The sequence below is a fragment of the Schistocerca cancellata genome, chromosome 8 (assembly GCF_023864275.1).
Source record: "Schistocerca cancellata isolate TAMUIC-IGC-003103 chromosome 8, iqSchCanc2.1, whole genome shotgun sequence".
In the NCBI taxonomy this organism is placed as follows: domain Eukaryota; kingdom Metazoa; phylum Arthropoda; class Insecta; order Orthoptera; family Acrididae; genus Schistocerca; species Schistocerca cancellata.
The window spans coordinates 428,288,462-428,305,965 of NC_064633.1; the positions used below are offsets into that span (position 1 = coordinate 428,288,462).

Consider the following 17,504-nt stretch of genomic DNA (forward strand, 5'->3'; position numbering starts at 1 on the left):
ACCGGTCATTTATAGGTTTTTATTTCCCAACGAACTCTACCTAAGCTCTCCTCTGTCTTATTGAAGGAACTGTGAAGGAGAAACATCTCTAATACACATTTGAAAAAACGTCTGCTATCTGCCGGACATTTTATTTCCATGGATATATTGTCAAAGAGTTTTATATACATGACTACTCTCGAATTTATAACTAAGTGCTTGGCGGAGGATTCACTGAACCACATTGAAAATATTTCTCTAACGTTCCACTCTCGAGCTGCGCTGAAAGGAAACTATTACTTAAATTGTTCCATGCGAGATCTGAATTCTCTTGTTTTATTACGATGATCAATTCTCCCTGTGGCTGTCAAAAAATTATTTTGTTATTCATAGCAGGAAGTTGCTGATTGTAGCCATGTATTTCATCTATTACTGTGACATAATTAGATTCATTAAAGAGTAACGCAGATAATTTTTTTCTAGTGTTGTGAATGTCTCTGTTACCTTCATACTTGCATAGGTTGTTGATAACACTTTTGTATGCCAGTAAATATACTGTGGAGCTGTGGTTAATATTCGCAGCCGCTAAAAGAGTTACCTGTAGGACATACTTGTGTGAAATTCACACATGTATCTAATTACTTTCTTTTTGCAGTTAATAATTTTTGCCTATTTTTGCCTAAGGGAAGAGTTACCGCAGGATACTATCCAATAAGGCATATACAAATGAAAATATGCTAAGTATATTAACTTACTGACTTCTATATCGCTAAAGTTGCAAATATGATTTTTTATTGAGGTACTAGGTTGATAGGAAGTGGGATATTTTTTACTGTACAGAAAAAGATACACGTTTTTTTTTTTTTTTCTTTTTTAAAAAGCTAGAAGCAGACTAACAGAGTCAAGTTGAACATTTCTTGTTAAAAGAAATCTACTAACATCAAACATAAGGCGCAGTTTGGAGCAGAAATTGGTGACAATTTACGTTTGGAGTACAGCATTGTGTGGTAGTGAACCATGGACTACGGGAAAACCGGGAAGGAAGACAATAGAAGATACATAAGTCTGTTGAAAGTTAACTGAACTGGTAGAGTAACAAAAGAAGAAGTTCTCCGCAGAGTCGTCGAGGAAGGGAATATGAGGAAAATACTGAATAGAAGAACGGAGTGGTTGATAAGACTGGTCTTAAGACATCAGGGAGCAAGTTCCATGGGGATAGATGGAACTTTAAAGTAAGTGCAGCTCGAGACTGGAATATAATGAAGATATATTTAAGGAGACTGTATGCAAGTACTATTAGATGAAGAATTTGGTATGATTCTTAAGGCTGATAAAATACAAGAGACACGAACGAAAATACCTAGACTCAAAAGGCGCACGTGTCTAGTTATGAACAAAAGTAAAATGTATAATAGTTGTTTATGTCAAGTAGCAGTTATCTTATATTTATGACAAAAAACTTTAATGACCAGCATTACGAGTAAGATATTTCTCTAATAATCCATTCTGACGTGATGCTCGCTGCATAAGTTACTGTTAGAGTCTGCTGGTGGGTGCCTTGAATTCAGAGTATTTCCACATGGAGTCCTTATTGTTAACTGACCGTGAAACATGTTTCAAACTAAATCGTCGACACCCTATCAAATTGTGAACTATGAAGGAAGGATTCCAAGCCTTCCGTTCCAATATCAAGTATGACTCAGTTTTCACAGCTTAAACTAAATATGTAGAAACTTCGGTCGTATTTCCTTACAAAAGGTTTTGCTGATTTGTTCCAGCTTAGTGCCGCCAGTCAGAGAATCTATGTCTATTTTAATTTATTTACTTTCTTAACAATTGAAAACATCACTAAATGAATAACTTTTAAGTGCTAATCATACATTTTATCCATGTGAATCTGTATGTTTTGCAGGGAGTGTCGGCATTACCCTTAGCACTGACTGGAATGAGCCGGCGGAAGACACGCAAGAGTGCCGCGATGCTCAGAGGCGGAAGTTCGAGTTTGAGGTAGGGACAAACAACTAGCTACAAACAGGAGTAATCATAAGAAACATATTTCTTTGACAAGTAGACTGAAATAGTCATGAAGCTCTTTATGTCATTAAGAAAAGTGTCACCTGCACGACCCAGATAAAATTACATTAATAAGACTAATATTATGGAGGCAGCAGACCAGTGCGAGTTTCAGAAATTTGTCGCTGGAAAGTGAATTTGTGACTGCTTATTATTATCGTCTATATATATATGTGTGTGTGTGTGTGTGTGTGTGTGTGTGTGAGTGTGTGTGTGTGTGTGAGAGAGAGAGAGAGAGAGAGTGAGAGAGAGAGAGAGTGAGTGTGTGTGTGTGTGTGTGTGTGTGTGTGCGTGTGCGTGTGCGTGTGTGTGTGTGTGAGAGTATATATATATTCTCTCACATCAAAGATAGCTCTTTCTACAAGCAGAAATTATTTTGTATCAGAGCATTTGTTTCCTAATTGCTTGCCCCTCAAAAATCCTAAACGCATCTCATTTTTTTGTGTTTTTTCGATGATGTTTCAAAAAGTAGTCAGAGGTGTGTAGTTGGGTGATCTGGAAATCTATCCAGAAGTAAGTATCCAAAACACGCCACCTCTACTTCTTACCTATACAGAATTTACTGCTGAGTCTATAGTATTCCAAAGATTATTTTCTTAAATTACCCCCCACCCCCCAAATGACATCTTTGACTTAAAAAAATTAAATCCCAACCAACTGTAATTTGGAATATCCTACCAAAGTCAGTTTTCATTTTTGAATTTCGCACCATCTTGATGACATCATTGCCTTTGCATATAGGGCACATAGGCGACATGAATTGCAGAGGTCAAAGTGGTCCAGAATCCTGTTTCTCATTATTGAGATCAGTTAACTACTTAAAAAATCGTGGTTCATGTGTTTTTTATTTCATATATATTATTTGAAAATTGTATTTTTGAAGTAATTTAGAAATAATTATCACTATGAGTCAGTAAAGCATTCATAGTAACACGTGATCCTATTATTGTAATGCTGATTAATTTGTGTACTTCTTTATCGTTACACTTAGTTCTAGATTGTACCTTAAGTAGTCTGATTTTCTGTATCCATCCAGCTAAAGGTGATGCCTGTATATTGTTACTATCAATACTTGAATCACTTATTCGGTTTGACTATTTGAATATCTATGTTTCCCGAACAGGTAACGCAGTCCTCATTCTATGAACTGTTCGGACTGTATCAGTGGTTATCACATCGTGAAATAACTTGTAGTATTGTCCCAGTAGTTTTACTCATTTCCATCAGCCTTGTTCCAATATTTAAATACAATCCTCTTCCTAATTTACGAGGCCACCAATGGGTTCTTATGCTCACAAAGGGAAAAGGCATTATGTAATGGTTATGCAGAAGGTCTAATTACGTTTTCCAGTTCCAAGATCCTCTTTACAAAGACAACCATTCCGCATCAAATTTAACAATGTTAACGGTTAAGGAACCGTGTTATCGAGTTCTCACCGACACATGTTGAATAATGACCGTCTGTGATCTTAAATAGCATATTGCAGCTAACATAATGCCAGCAAATTGGGAAAACCGTTTAGAAAACGGTAAAAGTAATGTAGAGGAAAAGTTTTGGGACATAGCCGAAACTGATTTGTTCATTATAAAATGAGGATTAGTAGCGCTCTTTTTGTTCATGCGACATCCAGTATTTGAGTTCTTTAAGCCCTTAACATAACGCCAAATCATATTCCAGAAATCAAGTCTCGCGGCATGACATACTACAGCATCTGAAATGCGTGAAATGCAACTGAAATCGGGAAACGAAGCCAGCAGTAAGTGGAGCAACGCAGCAGTGTTATCCAGCCTTGGCGAGTCCCACGGCCGCAAGAAGAGTGGCTTTGAAAGCCATGATATGAAAAACGAGCCGTTCACCCAATGCCGCTCCCCTCCTCCTCACACGGTCCATAATATTCCTAACTGAGCTCTATAATGGCCATGAGGGTGCCTCATTGCCCATCAAACCACGGAAAGTTCGGCCAAGGTGATAACTAAGGAATTGGTTATATCGTTGGTCTGAGCTTACCAGGGATAAAACTGCTCTGCCCTGAGAAACCCCGCAAGCTGAACTAATGAAATGTCCTTTAAAAAAATGAAAAAAAGATGAAATTTCCCCTATGAATGTGACTCATTTTGTCTCATCATGTATATTATAACACTCGGCTGTTAACAGGTGTCTTAAGAAAGCTTATCATAATGTGATAGTTCCATTTCAAATCTCACGCATCGTTGCTCACAGTGTTCGTGATATTTTCAGACAACTAATGTTACCTACGTTTGATACGTGTATCTCGGTAATGCCTCACAATGACTTTGGTTTATCTACTATCTCCAGTCAGTTTCAGTTGAAGCTCTTCCTGAAAAAAAAAAATTCTTAAGATACTCGATGCATATGATCACACAGAGAAATTGCCGACTCAGGACAAAATTCATAACCTCACAAAAAGTTTGATCTGAAGCACTGAACACTAGGTCACTCTCAGCCGCACCGAGCAAACCGATGTGGCCTCACAGTCACAGTTTTCTTGTCATGATTACCAGGTAGCCGCTCCTGAAAACTTACTTCTTCCAACTACTTAATAGCTCCATTGAATAGGACGAATGAATTCTGCTCAGAAACACTGCTCCACACTTTTAAAATTCCTTTTGTAAATAGTCACACATTTCTGTACAAATTGCTTTTCACATTCTGCTGATTTACTTAATGGTCTGGTTGCTGATACAGCCTTATTCTTTTACTATTCCACAGAAACTGAGACACAATATGTGGTGAACTCCCAATTTCAAAATATTTTCTGTTCTCTTAATCATTAACGAAAAACTTTAAGGTTCGCCGATGACATTGTAATTCTGTCAGAGACAGCAAAGGACTTGGAAGAGCAGTTGAACGGAATGGATAGTGTCTTGAAAGGAGGATATAAGATGAACATCAACAAAAGCTAAACGAGGATAACGGAATGTAGTCGAATTAAGACTGGTGATGCTGAGGAAATTAGATTATGAAATAAGACACTTAAAGTAGTAAAGGAGTTTTGCTATTTGGGGAGCAAAATAACTGAAAATGGTCGAAGGAAAGAGGATATAAAATGTAGACTGGCAATGGCAAGGAAAGCGTTTCTGAAGAAGAGAAATTTGTTAACATCGAGTATTGATTTAATTGTCAGGAAGTCGTTTCTGAAAGTATTTGTATGGAGTGTAGCCATGTATAGAAGTGGAACATGGCCGATAAATAATTTGGACAAGAAGAGAATAGAAGCTTTCGAAATGTGGTGCTACAGAAGGATGCTAAAGATTAGATGGGTAGATCACATAGCTACTGAGGAGGTACTGAATAGAATTGGGGAGGAGTTTGCGGCACAACTTGACTAGAAGAAGGGATCGGTTGGTAGGACATCAAGGCATCAAGGGATCACCAATTTAGTATTGGAGGGCACCGTGGAGGGTAAAAATCGTAGAGGAGACCAAGAGATGAATACACTAAGCAGATTCAGAAAGCTGCAGGCTGCAGTACGTACTGGGAGATGAATAAGCTTGCACAGGATAGAGTGGCATGGAGAGCTGCATCAAACCAGTCTGAGGACTGAAGACCACAACAACAACAATCATAAACGATCTTGATAAGCGCATAAAAATGTTGGCAATTAGGTAATGGAATAACTGGAAGAACTGTTAAGCATTTTGGACAATTTGATTACAGATGGGGCTGTACGGCCACCCGATATTCGTGGATGGAGACTACCCGGCCGTGGTCCGCCAGAGGGTTGACAACAACAGCGCGGCAGAGGGGCGGCCGAGGTCCCGCCTGCCCAGCTTCACCGAAGAGGAGAAGCAGTACATCAAAGGTAGGACATCTTATGGGGGCCGTCATTAGAGGGCAATATTTTTCACCGTAATGTATATTCTGCTGTCTCCGGCATGGTTCGAAGCCCACCCTGTAAGGAACCCTGTTGCTTCAGTTGAGGGAAAGGCGCTTGAGTAATCGTTTGCTTTTTATTTTCTTTTTTTTGATGAAATTTTCGCAGCGAATGGCCACATTGAACTGTTATAAAGGCATTGAAACTCATCGCAATTTGTAAGCCAGCGTATATTCCCATTTTACTTTCCGACACATACTCTAAGACCAAAAAATGTTCCACGAAGTAATTATCAGAATGGGACTGAAGTCCGTAGATGCAATGTACATGTACAGACAAATAAATGAGTATAGTGTCAGAGAAAAGAGCTTCACGAATTGAGCAAGTCAGACCCGTATACAAACAGTTATTCGGCTAGGCATTAATTGACTGAATTGTTGTATGTCCTCGTAAGAGATATCGTGCTACCTTCTGTCAAATTGGCACGTTAGATCGTCAGAAAGGGGATTTGGTTGGAGAGCTGTGCCCATAATACTCCAAACTTTGTCAATTGGGGGAAGATCCGGCGGCCTAGCTGGTCAAGGTAGTGTTTCACAACCACCAAGACAAGCAGTAGAAACACAACGCGGTGTGAGGGATACTCACCCACTGAAGACAATTCCACTCCAGTCAATGAGATTCCAGACCGAAGACAAATCTGGAGACGCCCAGGGCAGCAGTGGGAGTGATGGACCGGGTGGCCACTTTATTTCATAGCAGCATTCCTTTCGTTGTCATCTGTGCCACTATCACGGCACAGCGGCACCTCGGCGATATTCTACGCCCCGTTTTGTTGCCCGTCATGGCAGGCCATCCTAGACTAACATTTCAGCAAGTTAATCCCAACCCGCACACAGTGAGATTTTCTACTGCTGGTCTTCATGCTTGCCAAACCGTATCTTGGCCAGAAAGAGCGCCGGATCTCTCCTTAATTGACAACGTTTGGAGTATTACGGTCAGGGCTCTCCAACCAGCTCGGGATATTGACAGTCTAATGCACCATTTCGACAAAAGTTGGCACGACATCCACCAGGAGGGCATCCAACAAACGTGTCAATCACAGAAAGCCGAATAACTGCATGCATAAGGGTCAGGGGTAAACCAATGCATTACTGATTTGCTCATTTTGTTAAGCTCTTTCTCTTGAATAAATCATCTAGTTTTCTGAAATTGTAAAGATTTGTTTCCCCTCACATGTACGTCACATTTACCGGTGTCTGTCCCATTCGCATAATTTCTTAATGGTGCATCGTGGTTTAATTTTATAGAGTTCAGTGGTTGTACGTAACATGGTTATACGATCTGAAGGGGCACAGTCGCGTGTTATAAAAGTAATCCGCGGCATAATGCCGGCTGCTGGCATCCGAAAGACACAACAATACGTCGAGTGGGCCACGCTCTTATCAGGCTTACTAATAATCAGGCCGACCAAGCACCTCATGAACGTCTCAGGACCAGTCGCCGAAACATTACGCCCTTCGGGCGCCAACAGCCGAAATGACAACAGTGGATTGTTTTGTCATCAAATGTGCCAGAAGAAGCTAAAAATCGACATTCCTCCATTAATTTTCTTTGATAATGCGTAACCAACATCATCTCCATCAGATTATCACTGGTCTATTAAATTTAAAATGGTAAGTGATAAATTACGTTCACACACACAGATCATTCGATTCCAGTAAACTGCGGGCAATTGGTTATTGAGTGCTAAACTGGTGCGCCATAGCGCCTCAGCTGTGTTTCCATCGGGCTCACATTGGGTGAAATTTGCAGCCATGACATCAGCGTGAGTTCGCTGTCACGCTCCTCAAACCAGTGAAGTGCGACTCTGGCATTTTGACACGGATATTTATCCTGGAGAATCTCCCGCACAGCATACTACATCGGCCTGAGTCAGTGGCGTGGTTTATGTTCCGAGATAATCACCTGTCTGACGTCGTATCTGGAGACGACCACCGAGATAGATTAACAAGAAACACGATTCGTCCGTCTAGGGGACACATTTTCATAGATTCACACTCTAATCTTGATGATCTTGTGCCCACTGCAATCGTAATTGTCAATGTCGTTGGGTCATTACAAGTTCAAGTAAGGGACGACCGCTGGGATTCCTCAATTTCGCTGACCGATCAGCTCCTAATCACCTGTGTCTGCACCAGGATGATACTCTGTTGTCAGGGGTGACAAAGAAGGCAAGTTTCTGAACGTCGTGGATATTCAACTACTCTCCTTTGATTCTTACAACAGCAGCACGAGACCAGCCGGGCCACAAGAATCCACCATTCGTTGAAACCGCCTATGTCAGTGGGTTTCTCCAATTGAAGTCCATATAGTCGACAGAATCTGAGTGAAGTTTACTGTTTAACGTGCGTCAGTCATGGTAATCTGATACTTTGACAGACCACCTGCGTCAGGCGCTGTAGTGTAAGTTCGCTTCAGAAAGTAATAGCACAGAATCGTGAGTGCTTTCCCTGATCGTACTATTATAATGGCTGGAGACTTCAATTTGTCGGGGAGACTCACGCGATCAGAGATCTTGTCCGATACAAGGATTAGTGAGAGGTTATTCAGAATGTCGCATCCGAAAAGAAGTTCGAGTATTCGAGAGGAATATTAAGTCTTGAAGCTAACACCATATATCTCCAAACAACAAACAGTGATTTTCGAACCAGTTTACGCAGATGAGGATATCACCGACCGTAAGTTTGCGATACAATCAAGTACTTCGTGTTTTACGCGGAATGATAAGAAAGGTAGGATCATATTTTCGCTTAAGAAGTGTTACTGGGTACAAAATGTATAGTATTTGAGTAGCGAAACTCCCCTGTTCCGTTCTGAGCACGTGAGTACAAATGGGTAAAGTTCAAAAGTATTGTTCAGTACCCCTTCGACAAGAACGTGTCGAGCGAGGATTTAAGGGATGGGAAAGACACGCTATGATTTAACAGCTGTGCTAGAAAATATCACGGCAGCAAACAGAACTTCAATGTAGGTTTTAGCGAAGCGTAGCTGGCAACAAGTAAATCTGTGCATACCTGAACATGGAATCATAAGAAATTTGAGGCATATAATTGCAGAAAACGAACAAGCACAGCCGTATCATTCAAGAATTTTATTTCAATCGACTACTTCGGCGCAACACTTACATCATATTCATGTCCACTACAAACGAAAAGCGTACTTTCATTCCATGGCTGATGTATCGTAGAACTCGTACATCACCAGTATTGTATGGAATCTACGGTTTTATCAGTTAATTTATTTACCCTCATAGTCGTCTATATGGTCATTGGTTGTGGATTAGTTTTAGTCATACAACTAATTCACTTACAATGTGTCTCAATTTTACTCAGCCTGTTAACAACTTTTTTTGGTATCGAAGCCAACCTCTGATAGTTCTACACCATTCATTGATGCTGTTTTTGTTACGCTATAACCATCTGTCCAGAAATCAGTTTGTTTCCATTACACGTCGGAAATCTCTGTCTACTATAAGCCGTTAATCTCTCTTTTCAGATTCCCCGATTTTTCTACAATTTTCATATTTCTATCGTCCCACGTTCCGATTCAAAGACACCTACTTCATGCATTGACCTCCTGTAACTCCACCGTAAGCTGTCTTCAGCCTGAGGTCCGAAAGTGCGAACAAAGATTATTGTCATCGCGATATTATTTTAGCAGACTCCTTGTCCAGCTGCACACTCTTTACGCACTGCCGTCGAAATCATCATGTCGCCGATCATTTCTCACTATTCACCCTGTATTGTCCCGCTTTAGGGGAATGTGAAGGAATCAAGAACCTGTTCGCTCCTCCTCCTTATTTGAAAAACCTGTTGTCATTATGACGATGACTCCTCCTACGGGAAGTCTTCAGCCACTGTGACTCACGATTTTGATTCTGAAACAAAAGAGCGATCCAACTAGGGAGACCGATTCTTTTAGTTTGAATTAAAAGATGCTATCCTTGGATTACGATCAGTCGACAGACTACAAGCTGGTAACAGAGTCGCTCTGCACAGTGTTTCTATAACGTTTCTTCAAGGAACGTTGCTAATGAATCTGTTTTGTATTTCAAAGGGTCGGCGGATTTCTTTGGGCTCAACAGTTACACGACGAAACTAGTCAAGCCTGGAGAGTGGGGCGCCTCACCTTCGTTGGAACGAGACAGCGGAATTACCAGTTCCTTCAACGAGTCGTGGCCAGAGAGCGCAGTACGGTGGCTCAGGGTAAGGTTCAGAAGCCGCTGTGTCTTCGAATATTCCTGATGTATCTTACTGGTGCACTTCGAACAATAATTTGTTAACAATTTATCACCCATTATAAATGGGAATACAATAATAACTCTTTACACTCTATAGTTGTCTATACGCTCCACTTCCACCATTTTTTATGTGGTCTAAAGTTGAGACACCAGCACTTCAACTCCAGTAATCCATTTCCATGGGTAGTTATTGATCCTTTAGCCTCTTTCTTATATGGCAAACTTCTGAGTCATGTATGGAATGCTTTCATTTCTCATTTCGTATACAGCCTTTTTCATTCCGATTATTATACCAAAGAATTCAGTTCAGTTTAGCAATAAAGTTTTGCTCTTGTCCACTTTTATGTTTATTTTCTTACACCCTCCTTTTTTTAATTCGCTGTTGTGGTTACAGACGGGCATTTAAAAGGAGAATAAAATTCCATATTACGAAGATCAGAATTAAAATCATGCTGCTCGTCACCTCCAGCTGCCGTATACTAAATTTGATTTATGTGTATTTTTGAACTACGTTAGCCATATATTTCAACAACTATGTCACCTTAAAGATCGAGCCGATACTATTTTCACCTATTATCACCTAATCGTCAAAGATTAAGAGAGAGTACAGTGTATCATCTCGTTTTGACGTTTCCGTCACGCTACATTTACTCTTCGATCTCTTTAACAGTCCTTCCAAATAAAATTTAAACAATAGCGGAGCCAGCGGACAACCCGATTGAAACCTTTTGCTAATTTTGGTTTCCTTTGTAACGCGTTACTCATTTCCACTGAGCTGGCGCGTACACAGGTTCCAAACTGCATTAATATAGATTATTACGACACCATTATTCATCATGCACAGCCACAACTTATTTAGTGACAATGAGTCATACGTCTTTTCTAGTTCAAAAAATGTTAAATGGTCTGTATGCCCTCGTTCAGTACAATTTTCTGTTCGTTGTTTATGTATGAAGTTAATGCCTACACATGACTGACTGGCCCTGAGCAGTTTTGTCTTATGTTCCTGAATTCTGTGTGAGAACTCTTGCGTAGAGGCTAGCCACTAACCATATTACACTCCTATAATTTGTACAAAACTTTCTACTTCCTTTCGTAAACGCAAAAGACGGAGAGTTAACATTTAAGTTTTTAGTAAAAATGATGGCGAAGATTTAGCAGTTAACTGCCACCACTTCCTGCACTAGCACATTTAACATTTTCAGTCTGCTAACATTTTGCCTTGGTTTTATTGGTATTTTAATATCTTCTTTGCCTCCTTCGACTTCCTCTTACGAGCTTTTATTCTCGAATTTAGCTCCATCCCAGGCAAAAGATTCTGATAACGATTTTCTCATTTCTGGCCATTAAGGAAACTTAATCCTGCGGCTTCCTTATTCTTAGTCCAGAACACTATTCTTTCACTTAGGTCTCCATTTCTTTTGACCTATTCCAAGATACCTGCCTTACCTAATACGGACTGTCCTTTGCCACAATTTTGCTTCTTGTCCTGATGTCTAATTCTACTTATAAGGCACATTTTCTTGACAGTTCCCGAGATGTAATGTTTCTTCTATTAACTAGATTTCCATAACTGTGACGTGAGCTATTCGAACAGTTCGAGTTGTGTTGAAGAACAGCCCTAGTAAACTATTTGTGCAGGTATTTCCAGAAGTGTGAAGTGAGCTATTTGAATAGTTCGAGTTGTGTTGAAGCACAGCCCTAGTAAACTGTTAGTACAGGTATTTCCAGAACTGTGATGTGATCTATTCGACTGGTTCGAGTTGTGGTGAAGCATTGCCCTAGTCAATAGAAGACACTTGGAGTGCAATGCAACTCTGCTTTCGGTTACCACTGTATTCAGACATTTACTCATGTTTCTCCTTTTCTTCTCGTTTCTGTTAGACTTATTACATCCATTCTAGCTTTATTTATTTCTTTAAAACATCTGATTTATTTACGATCCCTTTTATATTCCATGCGCCTCTAATGACTGTCCGTTATCTTACCGACTGCGGTCTTCAATTAAATCCATCCAGGTTCAAGACCTGGTTGTGAATTATTGCATTCCACTTTTTTTTCTGGTGCATTTCCATGGCATCAACCACAGTTTGGCCTACTAGAATTTAAAACTGGGCTTTGCTTGCTTAGCAAGTTTGGCTTCACGTCGTTAAAGATACTTTCCACTCCTGAGGCGTCTCCTAATTGGGAAGCAACGGTGCACCGTTGTGGATCGCACTCCGTTTCCCTTATCTCCTTCTAACATAGAACTCCCCGACTGATCATTTGAGGCACTCCATCAGAGACAAGGTAGCAATCCTCGTAGGGGATCAGATATGCGATAGAATATTTCCTCAGTAACAAAAAGAATTACATTGAAGAAGTAACTATGATACATACATGTCAGACGGTTGGTAATCAAAGACTAGTTCAGGCATTCTCAAATTAGATTGTTTTCAGAAAGAAACAATTCCTTCTTAAGACAAAATAAAGGACTGGTGCATCAGAATGGTTTTCTAAAAGCTATTTCTTCGACGGGACGCAGTTGAAGTTATAAGATTTGGAAATACCTTCAAGATATAGACTCACGTACGAAAGGAAAACAGTGGGTTTTCCTTTAGCACCACCGCACTATCAGAACAGGTGGAGTATAGGATCAACAACTAGCCATGGAAATGGATTGCTGGAGTGGAAGTGCTGGTGTCTCAAAATTAGATCACACCTCTCACAGACACAGTACCTAAAACCTTCAGGCAACAAAACTAAAACAGAAGAAGGAAAAAATTTTGCCGAAATAGCAACTAGAGGGTCTAAAACAAGTAGTAATATGAGCAAAGGGCGACAGATTTCCAGTAACCAAGGTTTTAGATGTGTTTTGTGTTGGTCGCTCTGTGTGTTAACCATTGAGGCACATCCAAGACAACAGGCACCATCACCAACTAGTGAGATAAAAAACATCAGGAAAATGGTAAAGGAATCATGTTAATGAATTTGGGTGACCGAGTCAAAATTAGAATTGATACTCGTATATTGTAAATCTTTGAGCGTAGCATCTCAGGTTTTCACTAAATTACCAACCAATAAACTTACCAAAGAATTATACTTCTACCAACAAGTCAAACATAATTTTTAAAAGCTTTGTTATCTATTCCCAACGTGAAACATACCCAAATCGTTCAACTAGTCCTAAAAAAAATACATCAAGAATTCATTGAGTGCCACAAAGCATTTGCTGAGATGAGTGTGCGGAATAGCCTAATAAATGTCAACGTGAATCAAAACTACGTAAAAGTCTTGAACTATACTTACAAGAGAACTTCGATGCGTGCCAAAGGTGAAAATTTCATACTTACAACACCACATTATCGATGAAGTTCATCAGGGAGATAAGGTAGTTCTATTACGTTATCGAAGCTATGAGAGATGTAAAGATTTCAGTTGTCATAATGAAATCGATGGCAAAGAAATTAATCACATTCGATTCACGGCCAAATGTGTACTCGTAACGAAGAAGCTAACAGAGCAGTCGCTGATCCACGTACACGTTCCAGTAACAGGTGTTTGTTAGTTTCAGGAACTCACCCTACTCACTCTCGTTTTTAGGTCACAGTTTCGGCCTACTACAGGTACGCCTTTATTATTCAGTATCCAGGTTGTTGGTTTGCCTCTATTAAAATATCCTGCTAGTGATATTTTGTAAGACATAAGTCTTAAAACGAGAAGCAGATCTTTTAGTTTGAGCGGAAGAAAGATTTCCTTGTAAATAATAGATTTCAGCTATCAGTCGTCCTTTTTAAATTTTATTGGCAGATATCGATTTCAGCTAGAAACTAGCTATTCTCAGTGCACTATCATTGTTGATCAATGCACGTAATGCTTGTTGGTCGGGCTTCATCCACAGTTCATTGAATGACCAATGAACTGTGGATGAAGCCTGACCAACGGGCATTACGTGCATTGATCAAAGATGATAGTGCATTGAGAATGGCTAGTTTCTAGCTCAAATCGATATCTGCCGATTAAATTAAAAAAAATGCGACTGATACCTGAAATCTGTTATATACAAGTCAATATAACAGTTGCTGAGTGAAACAGCCTTCTGAATGGAAGGTAACCTGATGGGAAAGATTTCCTGCCTGATTCGCAGTGAATGACGGTGCCACCGCAGTTCTATGTGTTCTGTCTGTGGTCTTACAGAACGAAATATATTTTTGACGATGTCACGTCAATAGATACTTCTTGTTGTACTCATCGCTCTTCGTTTATCAGTTTCCATTGTTCATTAATATTCTTCGCCCAGTTACACAAAATTTATCTTTGGTGTGATGAATGGAAACTAGGAAAAATGTAATTTAATGCTGATGAGTAGTAAAAACAAGTCCATAATGTTCAAATACAGTATTGCCTATGTCCTGCTTGACACTGTCATATCAAGGCGTAACGATGTAAAGCGATATGACATTGAATGACCATGTGAGGATTGTGGTAGTGAAGATGAATGGTCGGCTTCAGTTTATTGGTAGAATTTTGGGAAAGTGTGGTTCATCTGTAAAGGAGACCGCATATACGACGATGGTACGACTTATTCTTGAATTCTGCTTGAGTGTTTGGGATCCGCCCCGGCTCAGATAGAGGAAGACATTGAAGCAATTCAGAGGCGGGCTGCTGGTTTTCTTACTGGTAGGCTCGAGCAAAACGCAAGTATTCGAAGATGCTTCGGGAACTCATATGGGAAGCCTGGAGGGAAGGCGACGTTCTTCTCGAGGAAAAGTACTGAGAAAATTTAGAAAACCGACATTTGAAGCCGGCCCCTGTGGCCGTGCGGTTCTAGGCGCTTCAGTCTGGAACCGCGTGACCGCTACGGTCGCAGGTTCGAATCCTGCCTCGGGCATGGATGTGTGTGATGTCCTTAGGTTAGTTAGGTTTAAGTAGGTCTAAGTTCTAGGGGACTGATGACCACAGATGTTAAGTCCCATAGTGCTCAGAGCCATTTTTGACATTTGAAGCTGACTGCAGAACCATTCTACTGCCACAAACATATGTTTCGCGTAAGTACCATGGACACAAGATGAGAGAGAGTAATCTTCATGCGGTGGCATATAGACATTCGTTCTTCCCTCTTCCTGTTTGCGAGTGGGGCAGCAAAGGAAATGATTAGTACTGGTACAAGGTACCCTCCGCCACGCGCCGCACGGTAGCTTGCAGAGAGTATGTACAGCTGCAGTTGGAGGAACCTGACAAGAGAGAGGCATTTTTGTGTCGTTGACGGTTTGTTACATTTCCTCGAAGCACCGCAAGACCGGAAGGAAAACATAAGCTGACATTTCACCCCTGCTGTAGGCCCAAAGTAAGAAATACTTGTAGGAAACCAGAGCAGTAATTCGCTTATATTATCATCTGCAGTATCATTTAGCCCTATTTTCCATCTGTCAGCTTGGAACGATTTGTGTCTAAGCTTGTCTGCTGCAATATGTAACTTTGCACTATTTTAATTAGGCAAGTGTACAGCCGTTGTAAAATTACGGATTATTTCACTTACTGATGCTTCATTTGTTTCTCCAGTTTCTATTTTAACTTGGCTTATACTTTTGTGAATAGTACTCACATTATCATCTATGCGCCAGAAATAACATATTTGCCATTTACACCTGTTTTTCACTTCGCATTATGTTACTAATTACAGGTGGTGCCATGGGGATTCCGAAAGGTGCTGAACTGGGTGTCCACAGAGTACGCAGGATATCCAATCATTGTAACGGAGAATGGTTACGCAGACTATGGAGAACTCGATGACCAAGAGCGCATCAACTACTACGGCGTAAGTATACAATGCCTGAATTCTCTGTTAAAAGTAGACTCAGCATCGATTTATCTCGGTAAAAAATGTATCACATTGTATCTCTTTTCATGAATCTTACTTCTTTTTCCTGTGGAGTAAGGCAGTATTAACTAATTTGAGCAGAAGTAGTCTGCGTATATCTACCGGTATGGCAATCACGCTGCCCGGGAAGCACACATGCAACAATTAAAACAATGAGCGACGAAAAGCAGCTCTATGATAAAGTAGACCTATTGGACAGAAATAGCCCTCAGTGGAAAGAGAATCACAGTGGATCCACAAATTTCCTGTGAAAAAATATCTGAAAGAAAGGTCACGTAACGTTAGCAAGTGACAGGAAAATGAAATGTGGAAACAGACTTACAATCTCCATAAACAAATATTTGAGAATCATCGGAAGACTTAAATGGAAAGCTGAGGAACAAATCTATATACTTATTTGAAAAATAACACTTGATCTATATTAACGACATAGGAGACAATCTCAGTAGGCGTCTTAGATTGTACACAGGTGATGCTGTCATTTACCGGTCATCAAATGACCGAAACGAATTGCAAAATGATTTAGATAAGATATATGAAGAAAAGTGTGAAGTTATTCACTTGAGTACTAAAAGAAATCCGATAAATTTTGATTACGCAACAAGTCACACAAATCTGTAGGCTGTAAATTCAACTAAATACTTAGGTATTACAATTACAAGTACCCTGCATTAGAACGATCACATAGACAATGTTGTGGATAGAGCCAACCAAAGATTGCGATTCATTGGCAGAACACTTAGAAGGTCAACAGGTCCACTAAAGAGACTGCTTACACCACGCTTGTCCGCCCTATTCTGGAGAATTGTTGTGCGGCGTGGGATCCGTATCAGGTGGGAGTGACGGATGACATCGAAAAAGTACAAAGAAGGGAAGCTCGTTTTGTATTATCAAGAAGTAGGGAAGACAGTGTCACTGACATCCGTTGAATTGGAGTGTCAATCATTAAAACAAAGGCATTTGTCGTTGCGACGGGATCTTCTCATGAAATTTTAATCACCATTTTTCTCCTCCGATTGCGAAAACATTCAGTTGGCACCCACCTACATAGGGAGAAATAATCATCATGGTAAAATAAAAGAAATTAGGGCTCGCACAGACAATTTAAGTGCTCGTTTTTCCCGCACGCCGTTCGAGAGTGGAACGGTAGAGAGACGGCTTGAAGGTGGTTCATTGAACCCTCTGCCAGGCACTTTATTGTGAATAGCAGAGTAATAACATACATGTAGATTTAGAAAACATAATACTTCGGACTCAATGACTAGAATAGGATCCTGCAACCAGCTTCACGTTTAGTGAAAGCACATGCCTGAGTGTCAGCTCACCTTTGTAATTCATAGCAAGTTTAACAGGCGGAATTAATAAAAGTAAGCTATGGAAGGCAAACACCATACGAAAGACTTGACTACAAGATCTTGCCTATGAGCAAGTATTTCGAATACATGAAGCGTTCTCA

At 40.2% G+C, this 17,504-nt stretch overlaps 1 protein-coding gene across 1 annotated transcript in view; it reads left to right on the top strand.

Annotated features, from left to right (window-relative positions):
* Positions 1-17,504, top strand: part of LOC126094696 (myrosinase 1-like) — a 61,485-nt gene that overhangs the window by 31,539 nt on the left and 12,442 nt on the right. The window contains exons 6-9 of the mRNA XM_049909222.1: positions 1,892-1,986; positions 5,732-5,876; positions 10,005-10,153; positions 15,851-15,985. Coding sequence (XP_049765179.1) covers positions 1,892-1,986; positions 5,732-5,876; positions 10,005-10,153; positions 15,851-15,985 — 524 coding nt within the window. The remainder of the gene's footprint in view (positions 1-1,891; positions 1,987-5,731; positions 5,877-10,004; positions 10,154-15,850; positions 15,986-17,504) is intronic.